At 37.4% G+C, this 19,752-nt stretch overlaps 1 protein-coding gene across 7 annotated transcripts in view; it reads right to left on the minus strand.

The window, feature by feature from the left end:
- Window positions 1–19,752, minus strand: part of CBLB (Cbl proto-oncogene B) — a 133,501-nt gene that overhangs the window by 16,503 nt on the left and 97,246 nt on the right. For 5 of the 7 annotated variants that reach the window (XM_074596516.1, XM_074596498.1, XM_074596506.1 and 2 more), the window contains exons 11-14: window positions 14,105–14,290; window positions 11,509–11,874; window positions 8,884–8,978; window positions 1,469–1,612 (exon numbers count right to left, since the gene is read on the minus strand). In XM_074596516.1, the coding sequence (XP_074452617.1) occupies window positions 1,469–1,612; window positions 8,884–8,978; window positions 11,509–11,874; window positions 14,105–14,290 (791 nt within the window). The remainder of the gene's footprint in view (window positions 1–1,468; window positions 1,613–8,883; window positions 8,979–11,508; window positions 11,875–14,104; window positions 14,291–19,752) is intronic. The other 2 variants (XM_074596536.1, XM_074596526.1) reach the window with 1 other exon arrangement.

The raw sequence follows: 19,752 nt of genomic DNA on the forward strand, positions 1-19,752 counted from the left end.
AAGGTAATCTGACCAGATACTGCTCTCTTCTGTTGCAGACTACTTCGCGCCTAAGAAAGGTTACGTCCTGTGTAACTCTAGTCATGCAAGCAACTCAGCCTCTATTAGATGACTTTCCATGGTACAGAAAGACACTCCCAAGCAGAAGCACAACACACTCAGATAAAAAATGGCACAGGTAAATTTTTTTTTCTTTTTTTCTTCCCATTTTTTTGCTTGGCCAACATTGAGAGTTCCATTCATCATTTGTTTTGTTTTGGGTTTTTTTTGCTTTTTAAAGTCTCATAGGGTTGATAGAAATTTAAGTACTCAAGAACATAAAGTTCAGACAACTGTGTAATATTCACATCTATGCAGTGAAGATTGGATCAGCATTTCTAATAAAGACAGAATTTTTAACCTGCATGCAAGGAGTGATCAGACTATGACCTTTTCTCCGCCTGTTCTAAATGTCTGATTAGAGAGGTCTAAAAATTGTAAGTGGCTAGTTTTGGGATGAGAGACATGTCAAGCTTTATTGATGGTGGGTCCTTGACATCACATTCTGACAGAAAGAAAAAAATGGCAATATGTCACCGCATTTTTTTAACAGCAGAAGGGTCTGAACTTTTTAGATCAATGCTTGATCTTAATATCATACTTTTGACCTATAAGACCAGTAGAAAATGGTCCCCTCTTTTGCCCAAGACTTATTCTCTTAATTCCAGACATTCAGAACTTCTTTCTGAGTCAAAGACCAAGAAGTTCACCAGGAATGACACAGCCTTCAGTTGCCATGTTCCTTGGCTCCAAATCTTCTTGCCATAATCCATTAATATTAATAATTCAGAACTGTGACAGTTTGGAGGTATTATTTTAGAACATGTTTAAAGCAAGAGATATATTCTAGCTAAATTTAAAAAAAAGGTTCTCTTCCTGAGAAGCACAAAGAAAATATACTGTGAAACAGGCTCAAGCAGCCAAAAAGGCACAGTGCACATGGGAGAAAAAAAGAATAACAGTGTGTACATACAGCTGCCAATTCATGTATTCTTCAGTACTGTGTTGCTTCTTAAAATGAATTATATAACATGTGAAAGTTTAAGATTTTCAAAGCTTACTTTAGGAATTTCAGTCACACAATTCTCCTAAAAATTAAATTTGCAACTGTTGTGGGGACTGAATCTCCTGGTCAGTTCTGAGAACCTCAACCTAAGAGAAAAAACAATGAACTGCAGAAACGGTATTCAAAAGCAAAAAATACCCAGAGTTCTGACACAACAGAGATAGAATAAAGCGAACCTCACAGGTTTGGGACTGAGGTGATCGTCAAATGAAACAGAGGCAAAAGTAATCCAAGCTTGAAAATATAAGACATTTTAGAAGGCAGGCAAGCTTAACCATCGTTATAAATGTTGAATCCAGTTAAATTTTGGAAAAGGAGAGTTTTTGTAAATAAGCTGTCTTCAAGGCTGCTAAATGACCTTACCGAGCAAGAGGTTTTATATTATGACTATGAGGTGTTTGTGAGCTCAGTATTACAGGATGCGAAGAAGGAACTTTGTATTCATCATCATCATTTGTCTGATCCCTTGACTTATCAGACAAAGAATTTGCTGAAGGAACAGGGCACCTAAGGAAATGAGAAAAAGATCAGTTTTGCTTTAACTGTTACATAATTGACCTCAGTATAATACAGAATATACTCTTCTTTAGCCTAAACATCCTCACTACACATCTGCCACGTATAAGGTAACAAAAATACCATGTCAAACTAAAACTTGTAAGGCTATTGGCTGTTTTCGTCACTGAGAATGCATAGAGAAAAGGGCATCTGACCTTCTAAGAGTTAAACAGCTACTTTAAGCAAGCACAATATAACAGAGAATTGCAAGGAATTAGAGCACTAAATAGGCACTTAGAAGGCTTAACCTGTTTGCACTTAGCAAAAGAACTAAACAAAAGTTAATACAGGGCAAAAAGTATTTAGCAGGGCTCAGTGAGGCAGCGGACATTCACCCTTTAACCTGAAGTCTTGTTCCAGCCATAAGCTTATGGAACTCTCAGCATTTGCCTGCATTTTAAGTTATTTTTACTTCAAACAATAATTGTTTTTAATTATCCTCCCAGACAGGGAGGACAATTTATATCACTTCTTGAAAGCAGTGGGAGCCCAGGAAGAAGGCAGACTTTACAATGTCCTCTTACACGTAAAAAGTTCCGTTGTGAAAAATACTGCTGGATATGAGATTTCTTTTAAAATGAAAACTTAACTCCTACTATCTGGTTTTCTGTTATATGAGTGTAAACAAAATGATGGGCAAAAATTTCATTTTAGCAAGCAGTCTTGAGAAAGTAATTTTATTAGATATTAACAAGCTTAACATATATTTTGGCCTTCATAAAATTAACTAACTAGGTTATAGATCTAGCAATCAACACCATCTACTCTTTTATAGATAGAGCCCCTCCATTTATAACAATTACTCTAATACACTAAGACAAATAAGAAACTCACAAAACATCTGAAATACAAAAGCTTACATTAAGGACTTAATTCACCTTCAGCTTGATCATACATGAAAACCAGAAACAGAAGTTTGATTCTTCAACTAGCTTAACATGAAGAGCAATAAGTGTATAACTTCAAAAATCATCTGGATATTATATTATGCAGTAAATAGCACCTTTATTCTTTGCCACAAAAAAAAGCCAATAGCTGGTGGACCTTGAATACAGCAGCACATCTGCCCCCTTCTTTCTCTGTTCATTTTTTTTTCCTCCCTTTATTTATTCATTTAGTGACTGGTGTGTACTCATGGCAGTTAGTTACTCAGTTTTGTTCACAGAGTACCCGGATGTTCTGAAGTCATGCAGCATCATCTACAGTAAATAGTGAAAGATGTACGTTTTTCCTTTGTGAAGAAGTGTGCTGTGTGAGTCAAGTGTTGCTTGTGTTGAAAAAACGAGGAGAGAGGCCTGGCCTGTCATTTCAGCTCTTGCCCTTATGGTAAAATCAAACTAATTAGACCACAGGAATAGAAAGTATGTCCACTCCATTCTCACATTTCCTTATGGTCCTTAAGAACTTCCCTAAACGATGTATGAGGTAGATGTATCTTGTAATGCAGCGTGTAGTTCTGCTCAGGGGCCATTACCGTACTTTCAAGCCACAAATCAAAATGGCTGTGGATGCGTTGCACATCTTTATTCAAGGTCCACCAGCTGTTGGCTTTTTTTTGTGGCAAAGAATAAAGGTGCTACTTGTGCATATATAAGCCTGTGTTTTTTGAAAGTAATCACAAATTGAATTTCTGGCTTCTGCAGATAGCAATGTTTGAAATATTCATATCTAGACCGGAAATGTCCAATACTGACCAAACCAGGTTGGTAGTATTTTTTGAAGCGCTCTTCAAAGACTATTATTGGGAAAAAACGACCCAAAACCCCCCTTCTCTGAAGGCCCTATCTGAAGCTGGTTACAGGAAAGATTTTGATTCCTGGAATACTGTGAATTAAGTTAATTTTTTTAAGGAAACCTACCGAGTAAAACTGAGAGCCTGATCATCACCTGAAATAAGTACAGCATTATAATAGCTAGTCTTACCAGCTTCCTGATAAAAACAGTTCTCAGACAGGAAAGCTAGAGGATTTACTTACTGAAAATTTACAAACTAAATAAATTTGGTATACTCAAGAAATACAAATTTTTACCCTCTTCACCTGCTTTTTTTCTTATTTATTCAGTAGACACAACAACCTAACATGTTACAACAAAGCTACACCTTTATTGACAGGATATCAGTGTGTATACATATGCCAAAATCAATTTCCCAAAATTATTGCACTGCTGAGAAATTGTTACTGGTTTGGGGATATTATTAAAGATCTAAGTTCCAAGTCTCCTGATTCTGAATACTGTGTAGCCTTACACAAGTCTTCCAAAGTAGTAAAGTCTCTCTTTCCCTACCTTTAAAGTAAAGAAAATATGTCATGTTGTAAATATTATTATGTGATTAATATTTGAAAGGTGCTTTTGATTTGTAAAGCAGTAGAAGAGTTAAGAGTATAACATATAGCTAACATAACTATACTAACATATAGGGTCCTAAAATTGTCCTATATTTACATTATAGTTTATTAATATTTCAGAATTCTTATTTTTTTAAAAAATGATATTGCTTTTCCAATTTATCCCAGTTGTAATGGTATTTGACTCCAAACATTGTATTGTTCTGCTAGATATCTATTTTCTCTATGATTATTGAAATTTCTTCAAGATCAAATTGCTTTATTAAATCTCTGTTGTTCTAAGACTAACTCCATTGTTCTACACAAGACCACCTAGTAAGATAAATAGAAAAATATATTACAAGTTTTTGTAACTTAACAGATGAGCATTGTCACTGTAAGCGAAGACATGAAACACTTTGGCATCTGTTTATCAAGCTGGTGAAATCTTCTATAATTATACTTTAAAAAACTTCATTACTTTTACATCTTCAGAAGCTTTGTGTACAGACGAATACAAAACTGACCAGCACACTGTATTTATATATTCTCTAGTTTCCCTTCATCCTCCTTAAGTGGAAATACTTTAAAATTGAAAGTCAGAATTACTTCTGGGTAAGTGCTGACTTTGTATTTTCTGGTTTGTTGAACAGAAGGCTAGATGTCAATCTCTCTTATCCTACTGAGCAGCAAGGGCCAAAGGCAAAACAGGCAAAGATGTGAGAATTCATTTTTGTTGAGCCACTTAATGTCCATTTTAGTTGTAAACAGAACTCCAGGGAACCCAACACCTCACACTTATTTAGAAGTATTTCAGGGAAAGGTTCTGCTTCCATCATTTACTGGGAAACTGATTCACGGAATTTAGACAGGATGAACTTGCATTCCATGTACTTCAGTCTGGATCAGGACTGTGCTTTTGAAGTTAATCCCTTTAATCTCCCCACTTATCATGCTTTGATTTGCACTGAGGAGTGCACAACTTGAATACTTTTCAGATGAAACTAAAATACATGATACACTCCAAGTGGGCCCCTATTACGTTCCAATTGCTAAAGACCATTTGCATTCATGGGACAAGACTATAGCTAGTTGAACTGCTGCCCCGTAACATGTACATTACAGACACCAGGTCCTTACTATCAGCTCTCCTGTGCTATGCAGAGTACTACTTGCTAGTGCAGACAAAAGCTTTAATCTTGCAAGGCCTCAAGCAGACTCTGTTTTAGCAAAATGGACCACATGATCAAGTCAACACTTGTCAACTGCCCTTGAGCGTGCTCTGCCCTTAAAACCGAAGCGTATACAAAGCAGTTCACCTTCATTCATAGAGGAGGACACAATTTCCTATTTGTCACAGGGTAAGCCTGCAGCGCAATGAGAATTACCACAGAACAGCCGATTCACCAAACTCACTGGCCTGTCAAGCTAGGAGCTAAGGACATGCTGTGTCCTCCAAAGCATCATCTGAGATGTCTGGAACCTGCATGTCAGCAGCGCTCCTTATAACGCCGCTGGAGAAGTGCCATGCCAAAGGCTGATTTCAAGGAAGCCAGGATTTCCAAGCCACAGTTGTCTTCAGAGGAACTATGATTTCCCTTCAAAGTTTCTTAGCAAGACAAAAGGGATAGCAAGAGGAGAACTACATTTTAGTGTTAATTTTTGCTCAACTACCTCAAAGCACCTAGATATTCCTAATATATTTATAGAATACAAAAGGTACTTGGAATTGGGTGTCTCATTGCATACTCAAAAATAGATGCTCTCTCACAGGAACATCAGAGGGGTATAAAGTACTTTTGAGATAAGACGATGACTTTCTACTGATGTAGCAAAATGAAACCTACACGCAAAGCAAATACTATTTAACTTGAAAAGTTCTAAATTTAGGGGAAGAACGGTTCTGTATCTTTGACACAAAAGTTTTCATTTTTTCAAGAACAGAATAGCAATTTGGTCAAAGCTGCTAAAAATAATCTGACATAGTTCCAGCAGTCCAATAAAAGAATAACTGTTTTAATATGTAGGGTCAGCAACATAATGGCTGAGTGGAAAATAAAAATCAGATGCTTGGTTAACACAAGTCCAACAATTCATTATTAAAATACGGTTAATAACAATCAATTCAGTAAAATGAAAATAAATCAGCAATGTTTTCAGAAAAAAAGACACTAGGGTTTTTCTAGTAATGTAATTTAGCAAAGAAAAAAAAGAAAAGTCATATTTGTAATGTCTTGTTCGGTAAAGCAAGCTTAGCAGAGATATTTTGAATTGTGAAGTTCCAACTAAGGGTCATTTTGCCTTCTAAATATTTAAACTGAGATATTTCATTTATGGTCAATGTATCCTTCAGTCAAACTTTTGAAATTACAGATTTATGATCAAAACGAGAAAAAATAAAATGCCTTGCAGCTGTATGAAACAATCTACCACTCAAGCCACAACTCTACAGAGATTGGAAAGTAGAAAAAAAATGAGAAAATTGCACCAGATTGATTGCAGCAGCAGAGTTGTGGAAAGCAAGAGTATTTTGTATCAAGTACAGTTCAACATATTTATGAAGGCTTAGTGCAGTCATTTTAACAGGAGGAAAGAGACACTGTAAAATATTCTCTCCGACATTTCAAATTAAATCATGCTAAATACTACTTAGGTTATCTTTTTGAAAGCAATTGCTGTGGTTGGTGGAAATATTAAACTTGTTATTTTGGAAGATTTCCTGTCCCCTGTTTTTTCCACCTACATATTACTGTGCACTATTATAGATTATTGAGGTATTTTCTGTCAGTGGCAAAAAATTAATTTGAAAACAGTTTAAAACAGACATATTAGTGTTTCAAAAAACAACATACAACAATCAATTTTTAATTTTAACAGCCATTCCATGTGACATTTTAGTAGTTGTTGAGTAGAAAATTTGAACTTCTTACCCCTAGGTTATATATTGCTATTTTTACATTTTAAAAATCAAGATTTAAAATGTGCTGTATATATTTTTTTAAAAAGGTTTAAGTACAAACCCAAACCAGAAATTAAAGTTAATTTCTTTCTGAAAAGTTTATGGAGTTTGGTTTTAGCAAATGAAGGTTTTCTTTTGGCTGGAATACGTCAGTTTTCTAATTCAGACGACTTCAGCTAACGAGGAATATAATATTTCTTTTGACCAAGCTAAATTGACACATTCTAGTTTTGGACTGGCTTGACATGGATTTTGTGCCTGTTCACATTGCTATGATATCTTGTGGAATTTCCAATGAACACTGTATGGTGTATGTATAAACTGCATTTTGCAAAAATCTGAGTAAAAAATGGGATTTTCATGAAGCAGAATGTTTTGTTATTTCAATACTATGAAAAATAAAAATAAGAACCTTCCCCTCTTCAGAATTCAATTTGCTTTGGAGTATGAAAGTATTTAGTTTGCCTATCAGAGTTATTGCTTTCTCTTTCGGACTGACAGGGTGTGGAACATCCCAGGGGTTGCACTGTATTATGGAAGGAGTAGTCATAGAATCATAGAATCGCTGAGGTTGGAAGGGACCTTTAAGATCATCAAGTCCAACCTTTAACCTACCCTGACAAAAGCCACTTCTAAACCATGTCCCTAAGTGCCCCATCTACCCTTTTTTTAAACACCTCCAGGGATGTCAATCCAAGGAGTCCCATCTACAGAGGGGACGGACTACATGAGGTATGCAAATGGTACTCCTGTGATACCCTACCTCAATCAGGTTACATCACAACACTGAATTACAAAAATGTCTGGATAATGTTCTAAAATTTGCTTCTGAACCAAAAGTAAACATGGAGAGCTTCAACTCAGCAGTTATTCCACCTGAACACATGCTTGTGAGTGAAAACATCAATGCTCCGCTGCACCTTTATTCTAGTGTGTCGGAAGAGAAAAACCAGCATTAATGAAATGCTGAAATATAGTTGCCTTTTATGTTACCACTATCTGATGAACAACAATGGAACGAGTACTGAAGATATGGCAAAATTACACACTAATGAGAACATTCTCAGTATTAATATGTACTGACTGCCCAATTGTTTTATTTAACAGCAAGAATCACGACTACATTGGAAAGGAACTGTACAATAAAATCAAACGTTGTGATACACTCTGATTTCCTTACAAAAATGCAAAAAAACCAATAAACTACTTTATAGTACTTTCAAGCTTTCTATTTTTAATATCTCTTGTTCTGTAGAAAATCCTGTGTGATTCAGAGTCCAAAGATACTTGCTATGCACAGCAACATCTTGTTGCCAAATAAACAGCCATGTTACTGGAAGACTAAGAGTAGTCTGCAACTTAAAAAGACAAAATTTCCCAAAACATACTATGGAACCTGGGGAGGCTGAGTCCATTTAAAATGGATATAAAACGTTTTTGTTTGTTTTTAAGCCACAACAAAGAAAAGATACTGGTGTGAACCCTGGATAAAGCTCCATGTGTACAAAGTCCAGAAAGCATGACTACATTATGGGCAGAACACACAGAAATCATGCTCTTTACCCTTCATACTTTCCCTAGAACCTCTCATCTCCTGAAATAAGTAGCTCTGAACACACTTCTTCTGTAGTAGTAGATGCAAAACAACACAGGTGTCTGCTCCAGATGTCAGACACCTGTGAGCAAGATCTGCCACAATTTATTCTCTCTTCCTATTAAAATGTAGTATGTTCAATTAACATCAGAACTGCTCTCACTTAATACAATTTATGTTTCCTTTGCAAAGCCACATTAAAGTTCATGGAAAATGTACCACCAAGTTATATTAGTTCCTTTTATGTCTTTTTTTTCCCATTTCTCTTTTAGTACCAGAGAATCAGTGCTATTATCTAACATTAATTAACACATTTCTTTTACAAAGAAAGTTAACTTACTTTATACCAGGGATGACGGAGGCAGCTGGAAGAGGGGGTGAAAGCCGTGGAGGGACATCGTATTCTTCATTTATCAGATGACCATTTGAAAAGACCTAAAAATCGCACAAGTGTTACAATGGGTCTCTCCTCCTGTTTATCATCATGGATGTCCATCAACTAGGTATTACAAAGTAGACCTTGAGAAGATTATGGGTAAAGGCTTTCCTAGGAGTTCGCATTACAGAGCTGTTATCAAAGAGTCACTTCAGATATCTGGTTTCAGCTCACCCCGTATGGGAGCTGTAGAGCTTAAAACTTCACCAAAAGTTCCACATCACAGTTACTAGATGGACTACTAAGTTACAGCTGAACTGCTTGGGGGAAAATTAAGATTTCAAGATTGCAAACCAATCAAAGTCAGAGAGAGAAAGTACAGTGGGAAAACAACAGCTACAGCATGCTAAAGATACTAATGTTTTTTTAAAACAAATACAGTGCCTGCCAGAATCCACCCCCTACCCACAGGATTTTCTTCCTGATTCTTGGCTTTTACCAAGAGCAAAAAGATTATATTACAATTGATATATGAATCAGGGACGAAAATTCATTAAGTGTTTCCCTTGTGAATGTGTATAAGGCTTGGAAGGATAATTCAGAGTTGTGAGTTGCTCCATTTAACCAAATGGCTTAGCTCTATCACCAGAAGATAACAATTCAAACAGCATTTGGGTAAAGAAATTAATATGTAACTTCTCCAGACTACAGTGGCACTTCTACATTGAGTGGTTATTCTGCTTTGAGAAGTATTCATTCCATCAGCTTCAATACTGCACCAGACCACAAATGGAATGCTATATGAAGACATAAAGCCAGTATCTTTTTAAAATCAGGTTAAAAGCTATAGCATTTTAAACAACAGCCTAGCTGTAAGTAAAATTTTTGGTGTTTTGCCTCAATACTGACAAAAGGACATTCTAATTATTTATAACATCACAGAGTTCTTGTTTTATCACGTGTCAATGTTCTTTACCAATACTAATTGAATTTCAGTAGCATACTTTCAAAATAACAAAAATATCCATATAAAAAATATTTTAAAATGGAGATAGAAAGGTTAAATAGCTTGTGACCTTGGGAAAAGCAAATAGAAAAAATTATGATTTCTAACTACTGTGACTTAACCACAAATCCATCCTTCTTAGCACAAGCTATGTAGTCTTCAAAAAAAAAAAAAAAAAAAAAGAGAAGAGCCGCTTTGCGTTAATAACCTGCTCTATGAATAACTTACTGAGCTGATTTGATAAAACTGATTAGAGCAGAACTAGGAATTTTTTCTTAGGCCATCACCACTCTCTTCAAACCTAAGCCTCCCCAACTATACGTAGTCTTGCAAGTTGTCTGAAGCTGCCTAATGACATAACTATTCCCTCTACTCTCTCCTCCCCAGATTATCTTCAATTAACATATTGAAACAATCCTTCAAGTTTTTTGATAGATGAAGGACCATAGTTATAGCCATACATACTATTCACTGCAACCAAGGACAGGAAAACATACTTCTCCTGTGGGTGACAAGCAGATACCCCCTTGCCAAACCAAGCTACACAATCAGTGGAAAGGTTGCAAGTGACAACTCTGAACACCCTCAGCACTGAAAATGGATTACTGGACATAACACTGGACATTTGTCCAAGAGAAGTCAAACAGACAAATTACAACAATGTACAACTCCACAGATGGAGTTCTGATTTAAGTACAAAGGAGGAAAAATTCAGCTAAAGATATGTGTATTACTGTAAATAATGGACATAGAAAAAGGGAGTTGCAATGCTACTTATCCTGAATAAGGTTTAGAGTACTGATGATACCAAATCAAACAATGCAATCCTGGGGTTGTGCCACCGAGCACTTTCAAGGATGCTGCCCATATAGCCAGTGGTAGAGATACAAGAAGTGAGCCTACAATTAGCTTGGCTTTGGATGTATTTGTTTCCTCTTTCTTAGGGTCAAGGCAGGTTAGATTTTTTCCATTAGAGCATACTGAACATCATGACTAATTTGATGCTCCTTTGAAAATAATGTTTTACTGATGAACAACACAACTGACCTTTAGAATATTTAGCTTTTTACGTTAATGCACACAATGTATCTGAAAATTTAAGTATATTTGTATACATCATCTGTACACATTGCATACATTACTGATTAAAGAGGTTACTAAGTCCTCACCTCACCTATGACAGAGGTAACTGGATGCCTACACAATCTGGCATAAGACACTTCCAAAGTGGACCTGAGATGCTATATACTATACTACAGCACACAGTGATATATTATCATCATGCACCAACTGTATGGATAATTTGCTAAAAGAATATAGCAAATCTAGAATTTTCTCTCCAAGCCGTTTTTTGAAGGTTTCATGTTAAAATTGTAACTTAGACCCTCATGAGCTGTTGCTTTACAAATTACAGTATTAAAAAAAAACATTTATTTATGACCAGCTTATTATTAAGTATCAGCAGGAAAGATTTGGAAACAGCGGATCAACACTGACCAATACAAACAGTACTTTAGCCAATGCAAGACGATGCTGCAGTAGGACATCAAACTAGGATTCAACACATTCAGCTAATTTCATACCTTGGCACCTTCTGCAGGCAGTTCATGACGCCTATGTTTCCTCATAAATCCTGGATCAGAACTTATGCGGTTGTGCCTTCCATTTACATTTGAAATTGCAGTCAGTCCTGGTTTGGGAGAAGCATCGCTCCCTATTCGACATCCTACTAACTGACTTGTCCCAAACACATCTCTGGGACACCAGCCTTCAAGAGGCATCGGCTGGTCTCTGGAAGGCATGCTTTCCGGATGATGCAGGTGTCTGCTTATCCTGTTGTCTGGTGGAATTGGAGGGGGTCTCTCTGGTGGAGGCGGTGGAGGATCACGCAAGGGAGGTGGTGGTGCTGGCAAAGGTTTGTCTTGTTTCCTCACCATACAAGGAGAAGACTAAACAACACAGTAAGTTAAAAAAAAGTTACATATGGGCATGCATATTTCTCTCATGATCAAGTATGGCTTTACCATTTCAAATTGAGATATTTTCAAGGCATCACAAGAGAACTTGCCGGCAGGTTAAATGTTAGTCTTGTCTTTGCATTCTGCAGACAACCTGGTCTCTCTTGAGAAAATATGCCCCCATTTCTGCTGTTGCATGAGTAACCCAAGGAAGGAGGTGGACAGGAGAAAAGAAAATTGAGGCAGATTTATCTGACCCATAATTTATTTCCAGAATCCTTTGCTTTGATCCTTTCAATCACTTATTTAGTCACTGAAATGAATTTTGAGAATGTTTGGAAAAAGCTGGAAACCAAGTTACCAGAAAAAAAATGACCCAATTTATTCAGGTAGCTGTAGAGCTTCTAGAAAGTATAAATCTGATAAAACCAAAACATTTTCATTAGGGGTGAATTACTAACAGCATTTTACAAAATAACACTCAAGCCAGCTCTTTATGAAATGTTTTCCTCTTACCACCAGCTACCGTAAGAAATACAGGGAAGATGTTTTCCCTTGGAAGGTGTGATTTTCATGGACTCTGGTAAGCCTGCGTATTATTACCACTTCAAGAAATGGAGGCCACTGAAGTTTTAAAGAATAGTATTTGCTCTCACTTCACATGTTAGCACACCATTATTCTTTGAGCAGCACCTCAATGCGTTAATTAGATTGAAAATAAAGTTATCCTACCTGCAGGTCTATTAATATAAATAGGACAGTATATTAAATAAAGAAGTGTTTAATTTAGCTGCTTCTTGAGAAAAATAGTTATTCTTACTGTCAAGGCATGAAGATAATGGCTAGGTCCAAATTTTTTGTTACAGCTTATAGTTATACAGCTTTCCATTGCAGAAAAAGAGAAGAGTTTTTTCACTGAAGTATTAGTCTTGGCAGGACTAAATTGTTGGGTTTTTTTGGTTTTGTTTTGCTTTTTTAAATATTAAATTTTTTAAAGTATGAAATTATTCCTTGTTACCCCCATCTTATTTCCCTTTCACCCTTCCAAAAATTTTTTTTTTTCAGGAAAAGTTTCAAGGGAAAAAACCAGCATTTTCAAAAGAACGTTACTGAAAAATTTAAAGCAATATTAATGGATTTCTGATTTTCTGTTTTTTTGTTAAGACATGAAATTTGTAAAAATATGCTACTGTAAAATTAAGTTTTAATGGATGTGCCAAATATTCAGGATATATCCTCACTGTGTTATAAATTCCTTTGTATAATACAAAAAGCAATGAAAGAAGCTTAAAAAAAATATTCAAACATATTTTTTTCCTATAAATTATAAACCACTAGAATCTTAAGAGGCTGATTTTCAAGCTCAAAGTAAAAACCTAACAAAATAAATAGGGTACTTCATATAAGATTATTATGAGTATACAGGTTTCAAGTCATCTTAATTTCAATCTACAAATCAAAATTTAAATCTAATTCCCCCTCTCTATACAGCAATCACAAGAAAATGATCAACTCATAATGGAGAGCAACAAAGGATTTCTTCTCATTCATGCTTATCCACTCACAAAATCATTAACTCTTTAGTATCATTACTTTCACAAAATACATACAATTTATTAGCTATAGAGTCATTATCAATTCCCTTGAAACTTGAGTCCTAATATATGCCAGTTAAGGTTTTGAAAGCAGGGTATCTGTACATTTTTTTTCTTGTAAGGACACTGTGGAAATTGAGCATAAATCATCACCAGATCACAACACAATTTAAATGAGATAACGGCCTTAAAATCTTTTTTCAGGAAACTTTCATTTCTATTTTCATGAATCAGTTTAATACAGAATTGATCCATTACAGCAATGTCTAAAATTCTGACCATAACCAAGTGCAATACAATCATCAGACAAACAGAGGTCATATTTGACCAACACATGCAGCTGTAAACCTCTGACTATGCAAGTTATTATGCAAAGGGACAAGCACTCGCCAAAGTCAACTGAGGAGATAAGAGACGTAATCAATTTGGATCTAATCTCAAGTTTTTGTAAGGTACAAGGAATTAAAGTTGTTTTGGACCAAGCAAACTCCTGAAAAAGAAAATACACACAGAAAATTTCATAATAGCCTGACTTCCAAAACTAAAAAGCAAGTTCACCTTGAAAACAACTCAATATAATTTCTCAATATTCATATATAAAGAAATAATGGTTCAATAAGACTTACCTTTGGTGATCCAGTTGGGCTGGCACATGGTGACCGTGCTACTCCCTTCTGAATAAGATCCAGACGAGGAGGTACAGGTGGAAGACTAAGATGTGGGATTTGCAGGGGGTCTGGAAGTGGTTTTCTTCTTTGTGCAAGAGGGGAAGATCCTGGGGAAGTCACTGGCGAATTCTGCCTCTCATTGCACTTCAAGACAGGAAAAAACCGCATTACTAGTATTTACCTGATGTTCAAACATACAACTTGCATTCCATGATTAAAATATTTGATACTTGTAAGGTACTTACTAACAGTCAGTTATCATAATGGACACCCTGCTATTCTTAATTAATAGACAGTGTAGGTGCTCAGCTTACAGTTATGGAAAAGAAGTCAACAAGTCCTCTCGAATCTCACCTGGCTGAGTTTTAACAACAGTTTAGTTGTTTGCATAAATCAGTTACTTCTGTGAACCCACTGTAGTTGTATCAGTGTACTGTAAGCAAACCTGGATGTTTATGCTGTTCTGTGCTTTCCATGACATTACACACGAGTCGCTGGAAGACATTCACACCAAGCATCAGCCTCAGGCCGCTTGTGCACTGAGGCATCCTAGTATTCTCACTAAATAACTTGCCTATAGAGGCTACATTCTGCCATCTTCTTAAGGCAAGCATATAAAACTGCTCACAAAAATGCACCCATCTCTAAGCTAAATCACTTTGATGAAAACCTTTCCCCTCTTTTCATAAGCTTTTTCTCACCAATGCTATACAACCCATAGTGATGACAAGGATGGGACTAGGAAGTTCTTTAACAAGGTATAAAAGTAAACAACATCGCCTTTCTTCACGTTATAGTGACTATGTTAAAGAATCTGAAAACTTCATAAATTCAAAAAGAGATGCAGGAAAAGAATCTAGTATACTGACTCCTTTCCCTATGCACTACAGCTTAGTTTAATATTCTGTCCCATACAATTGGGATTGCTACCAGATTGTCTTCAGAAATAGGAGCTACCACAGTATTACTGGGTAACACTGCAAGAGAAAATGAGACAGAGGAGTGAGGAGGTGTTGAATAGCTAAAAGTCTGAGGTTCAATTCCATTGCCGGAATGATTTTTTTTTTTTTGTGATACGTAGGGTCTTACCACCTGGTCTACATGTATAAGCTCATTGTCACAACTATACATTCAATTTCAAGAGACTGAGCAACTCGAGATTTGTGCTCTTCATGGCTATCAGATGCTTTCCAGTTTGTCCTTTCTATAACGAAGTGGTCACAATGTCCACATTAAATGGCTTGAACAAATTTTGTTTCCTTTAATTGCTGAATGTCCCTGACCTTGACTGGAAGTCCATGGAGATAAACACATGAATGGTTGTGAGGTGCTTAGGATCTCTGAACATTATGGTAAGTTGAATAACTAAGCAAGATATGTATCTCACAAGCATGCCTGAGCGACCATAATTATAAAATTACTATAAACTGAATGTCAATTCATTTTCCCTAGCAGAAAGCATCTATCAGTTAAATAGTATAATAAACACTGTATCATTTAATAGCATTAGTTTTCAAAGTTTAGTTATAACTCCACCAAGCAGTCCTAAAAGCCAAGAGCCATGTAATACAATATATTCATAGAATCATAGAATCGCTTAGGTTGGAAAAGACCCTTGGGATCATCGAGTGCAACCATCAACCCCACTCTACAAAGTTCTCCCCTACACCATATCCCTTAACACCACATCTAAATAACTCTTAGACACATCCAGGGATGGTGACTCCACCACCTCCCTGGGCAGCCCATTCCAGTGTCTGACCACTCTTTCTGTGAAGAATTTTTTCCTAATGTCCAGCCTAAACCTACCCTGCTGCAGCTTGAACCCATTCCCTCTTGTTCTATCGCTAATTACCTGTGAGAAGAGACCAGCACCAGCCTCTCTACAATGGCCTTTCAAGTAGTTGTAGAGGGTGATGAGGTCTCCCCTCAGCCTCCTCTTCCTCAAACTAAACAGTCCCAGCTCCTTCAGTCGCTCCTCATAAGATTTATTCTCCAGGCCCTTCACCAGCTTCGTTGCCCTCCTCTGGACTCGCTCCAGCAGCTCGATCTCTCTCTCATATTGAGATGCCCAGAACTGGACAATACTCAAGATGTGGCCTCACCAGTGCTGAGTACAGGGGGACAATCACCTCCCTCCTTCTGCTGGTCACACTATTGCTAATACAAGCCAGGATGCCATTGGCTTTCTTGGCCACCTGGGCACACTGCTGGCTCACGTTCAGCCTCTTGTCAATTAGAACCCCCAGGTCCTTTTCTGCCAGGCAGCTCTCCAGCCACACTTCCCCAAGCCTATAGCAATGCACGGGGTTGTTGTGGCCCAAGTGCAGGACCTGGCACTTGGCCTTGTTGAAGCTCATACCGTTAGCATTGGCCCATCGGTCCAATCTATCCAAGTCTCTCTGTAGAGCCTCCCTATCCTCATGTAGATCGACACTCCCACTTAGCTTCGTGTCATCTGCAAACTTGCTGATGATACACTTTATGTCCTTATCAAGGTCATCAATAAAGATGTTAAACAGAAACGGTCCCAACACTGAGCCCTGAGGAACACCACTTGTGACTGGCCGCCAGCTGGATTTAAATCCACTGACCACCACTCTTTGGGACCGTCCATCCAGCCAGTGCTTGACCCAGCAGATCGTATGCTCATCCAGGCCATGAACCGCCAGTTTTTCCATGAGAATTCTACGGGGGACAGTGTCAAATGCTTTTCGAAAGTCTAGGTAGACAATGTCCACAGCCTTTCCCTCATCCAATAATCAGGTCATCTTGTCATAGAAGGAGATCAGGTTCGTCAGGCAGGACCTGCCTTTCATAAACCCATGCTGACTAGGCCTGATCCCCTGCTTGTCCGTTATATGACTTGTAATGGCACTCAAGATGATCTACTCTGTGACCTTTCCTGCTACCGAGGTCAGACTGACAGGCCTATAGTTTCCCGGATCCTCCTTTCTGTCTTTTTTGTAGATGGGCGCTACATTTGCTACCCTCCAGTCCATTGGGACCTCCCCAGTTAGCCATGACTTCAGGTAGATAAATATTCAGATAAATATTATAATTCAAATAAATATTATAATTCAAATAAATATTATAATTCAAATAAATATTATAATTCAAATAAATATTATAATTCAAATAAATATTATAATTCAAATAAATATTATAATTCAAATAAATATTATAATTCAAATAAATATTATAGATAAATATATTCAATGCTTTGGCTTCAGCATCAGACAGAAAATGAATTTATTTCCCAAATTATTTGAAATAGAACCAAATAAGGAGGTCTCTTACCTCCAAAAAGATACAAATACTTAAAATAGAATTACAGAATCATAGGATTGCCTGGGTTGGAAGGGACCTTTCAGATCATCTAGTCCAACCATCAACCTAACTCTGACAAAACCCATCATTAATCTAAATTATATCTCTAAGCACTACGTCTACCCGTCTTTTAAATGCTTCCAGGCATGATGCCTCAATCACTTCCCTAGGCAGCCTGTTCCAACGCTTAATAACCCTTTCAGCATAAAATTTTTTCCTAATATCCAGTCTAAACCTCCCCTGGTGCAACTTGAGGCTGTTTCCTCTTGTCCTATCACCTTTAATTTGAGAGAGGAGACCGACCTCACCTCTCTACAGGCTCCTTTCAGGTAGTTGTAGAGAGCGATAAGGTCTCCCCCTCAGCCTCCTTTTCTTCAGGCTAAACAACCCCAGCTTCCCTCAGCTGCTCCTCATAAGACTTATTCTTCAGACCCCTCACCAGTTTCGTTGCCCTTCTCTGGACCTGCTCCAGCACCTCAATGTCTTTCTTGTAGTGAGGGGCCCAGAACTGGACACAGTACTCGAGGTGGGGCCTCACCAGTGCTGAGTACAAGGGCACAATCACTTCCCTAGTGCTACTCACCACACTTTTCCTGATACACGCCAGGATGCTGTTGGCCTTCTTGGCCACCTGGGCACACTGCTGGCTCATATTCCGCTGGCAGTCGACCAACACCCCCAGGTCCTTTTCTGCCAGGCAGATCTCCAGTCATGCTTCTCCAAGCCCATAGCGCTGCATGGGGTTCTTGTGACCCAAATGCAGGACCCAGCACTTGGCCTTGTTGAACCTCATAACTTTGGCATCGGCCCATCGATCCAGCATGTCCAGATCCTTCTGCAAAGCCTTTCTACCTTCAAGCAGATCAACAGTCCCACCTAACTTGGTGTGGTCTGCAAACTTACTGAGGGTGCACTCAAAATAAATGCAAATGTTGTAGTAAGTCTCTACATTTTAGGTGTTGCACAACGTACGGTATCTCAGTCAGTAGAGAATTGCTTCAGAAGATCTAAGAAACAATCCTATATGCATAATAGGAGCTGGAAACAAAGAATAAGAAAAATAGGAAATACTGAAAACAGAGTTACTGTTTTCCAGAGTTTTTTCCAGAGTTACTGGACAGAAAATATTTGTTTGGATTTAAGATGTTGTTATGGTTGTACCATCACATTAATTAACTTCCTGAGACAGTAACCTGACAGAGTCTCAAATGTCACGCTGTGTGTAGTTATGTGAATCCAGAGCTAAACGAACAACATTGTAGTGACAGCATTTTAAGAATATCCATCACTGTTTCTCTATGACAACCTTACCCAGGTCTCCTCTACAGAATCAACAGGCAAAACGATACATTCTTCCTTCAGTGACCTCACTAGTCTCATCCATGTGAAAGTTTTTTTTCTCCTGTCATAAAAACAGTGCAGCTCCAGCAGAGACAGAAATCATGGGAATGTTCACATTTAAAACTCACTGGGGACTGATTTTTTTTTTTTTTTTTTTTCAGATTTATGGAAACAAGTGGCTGTAAGGCACACCTAATATGTAGTAGGCAATAACAAAAACTAGAAAAATATGAAAATTTGTTTTTAAAAAAGTCAAGATTCTTAGAACCTGACATGGTTTTAATCCTGTTGAAACAGGATATTAATTTATGCAATAAGCTTCTCATTCCACATACGTTTGGTATTTAGCTATCTCAACCTACCATATCCCATGAATGGTAAATCACAACTGCCAAAATGAAATGGAAATTTTTCAGTCTTAAGTGTGTGAAAGGACTTCAGTTTCAGCTTACATCAATGTCCTCTGTCAGAATAGCAAAATAATCTTTCAGTCCTCTGAACTACTATTGCCTACAGCCACAATGCTATCAGAGCATGTTGTGACCCCAGAGATTTTAAAAAGAGAACCGTTGATGGCCAATAGATTCAAGATTAACTTCTGAGGCATGAGGAAAAAGAAAAATAGCTGATAGCAAAAGCAGTTTCTCTCCCCTACAAGGAAGCTTAATCCATGTCACCTTGGTGCTGAAGTAAGAAAGAATGCCTTGCTGGGAGAAACTGAAAATCATGATTCCTTGTTTAGATCTACTGAAACTAAAAATAAAAGAAAGAAAACAAAATATTCCACAGCAACAAACAGGTTTTCTTCAGCATTCAGTATCACGTTTCCGTCACACACCCATTATAAAAAAAACCCAACATGTTTTTCCTGTCCACCCCCATCCAACCTCTCCAGCTGCATTATTTGATGTTTGTGACAGCCAGGCCAACAAAAT

This window comes from Larus michahellis, chromosome 1, assembly GCF_964199755.1.
Source record: "Larus michahellis chromosome 1, bLarMic1.1, whole genome shotgun sequence".
NCBI lineage: Eukaryota > Metazoa > Chordata > Aves > Charadriiformes > Laridae > Larus > Larus michahellis.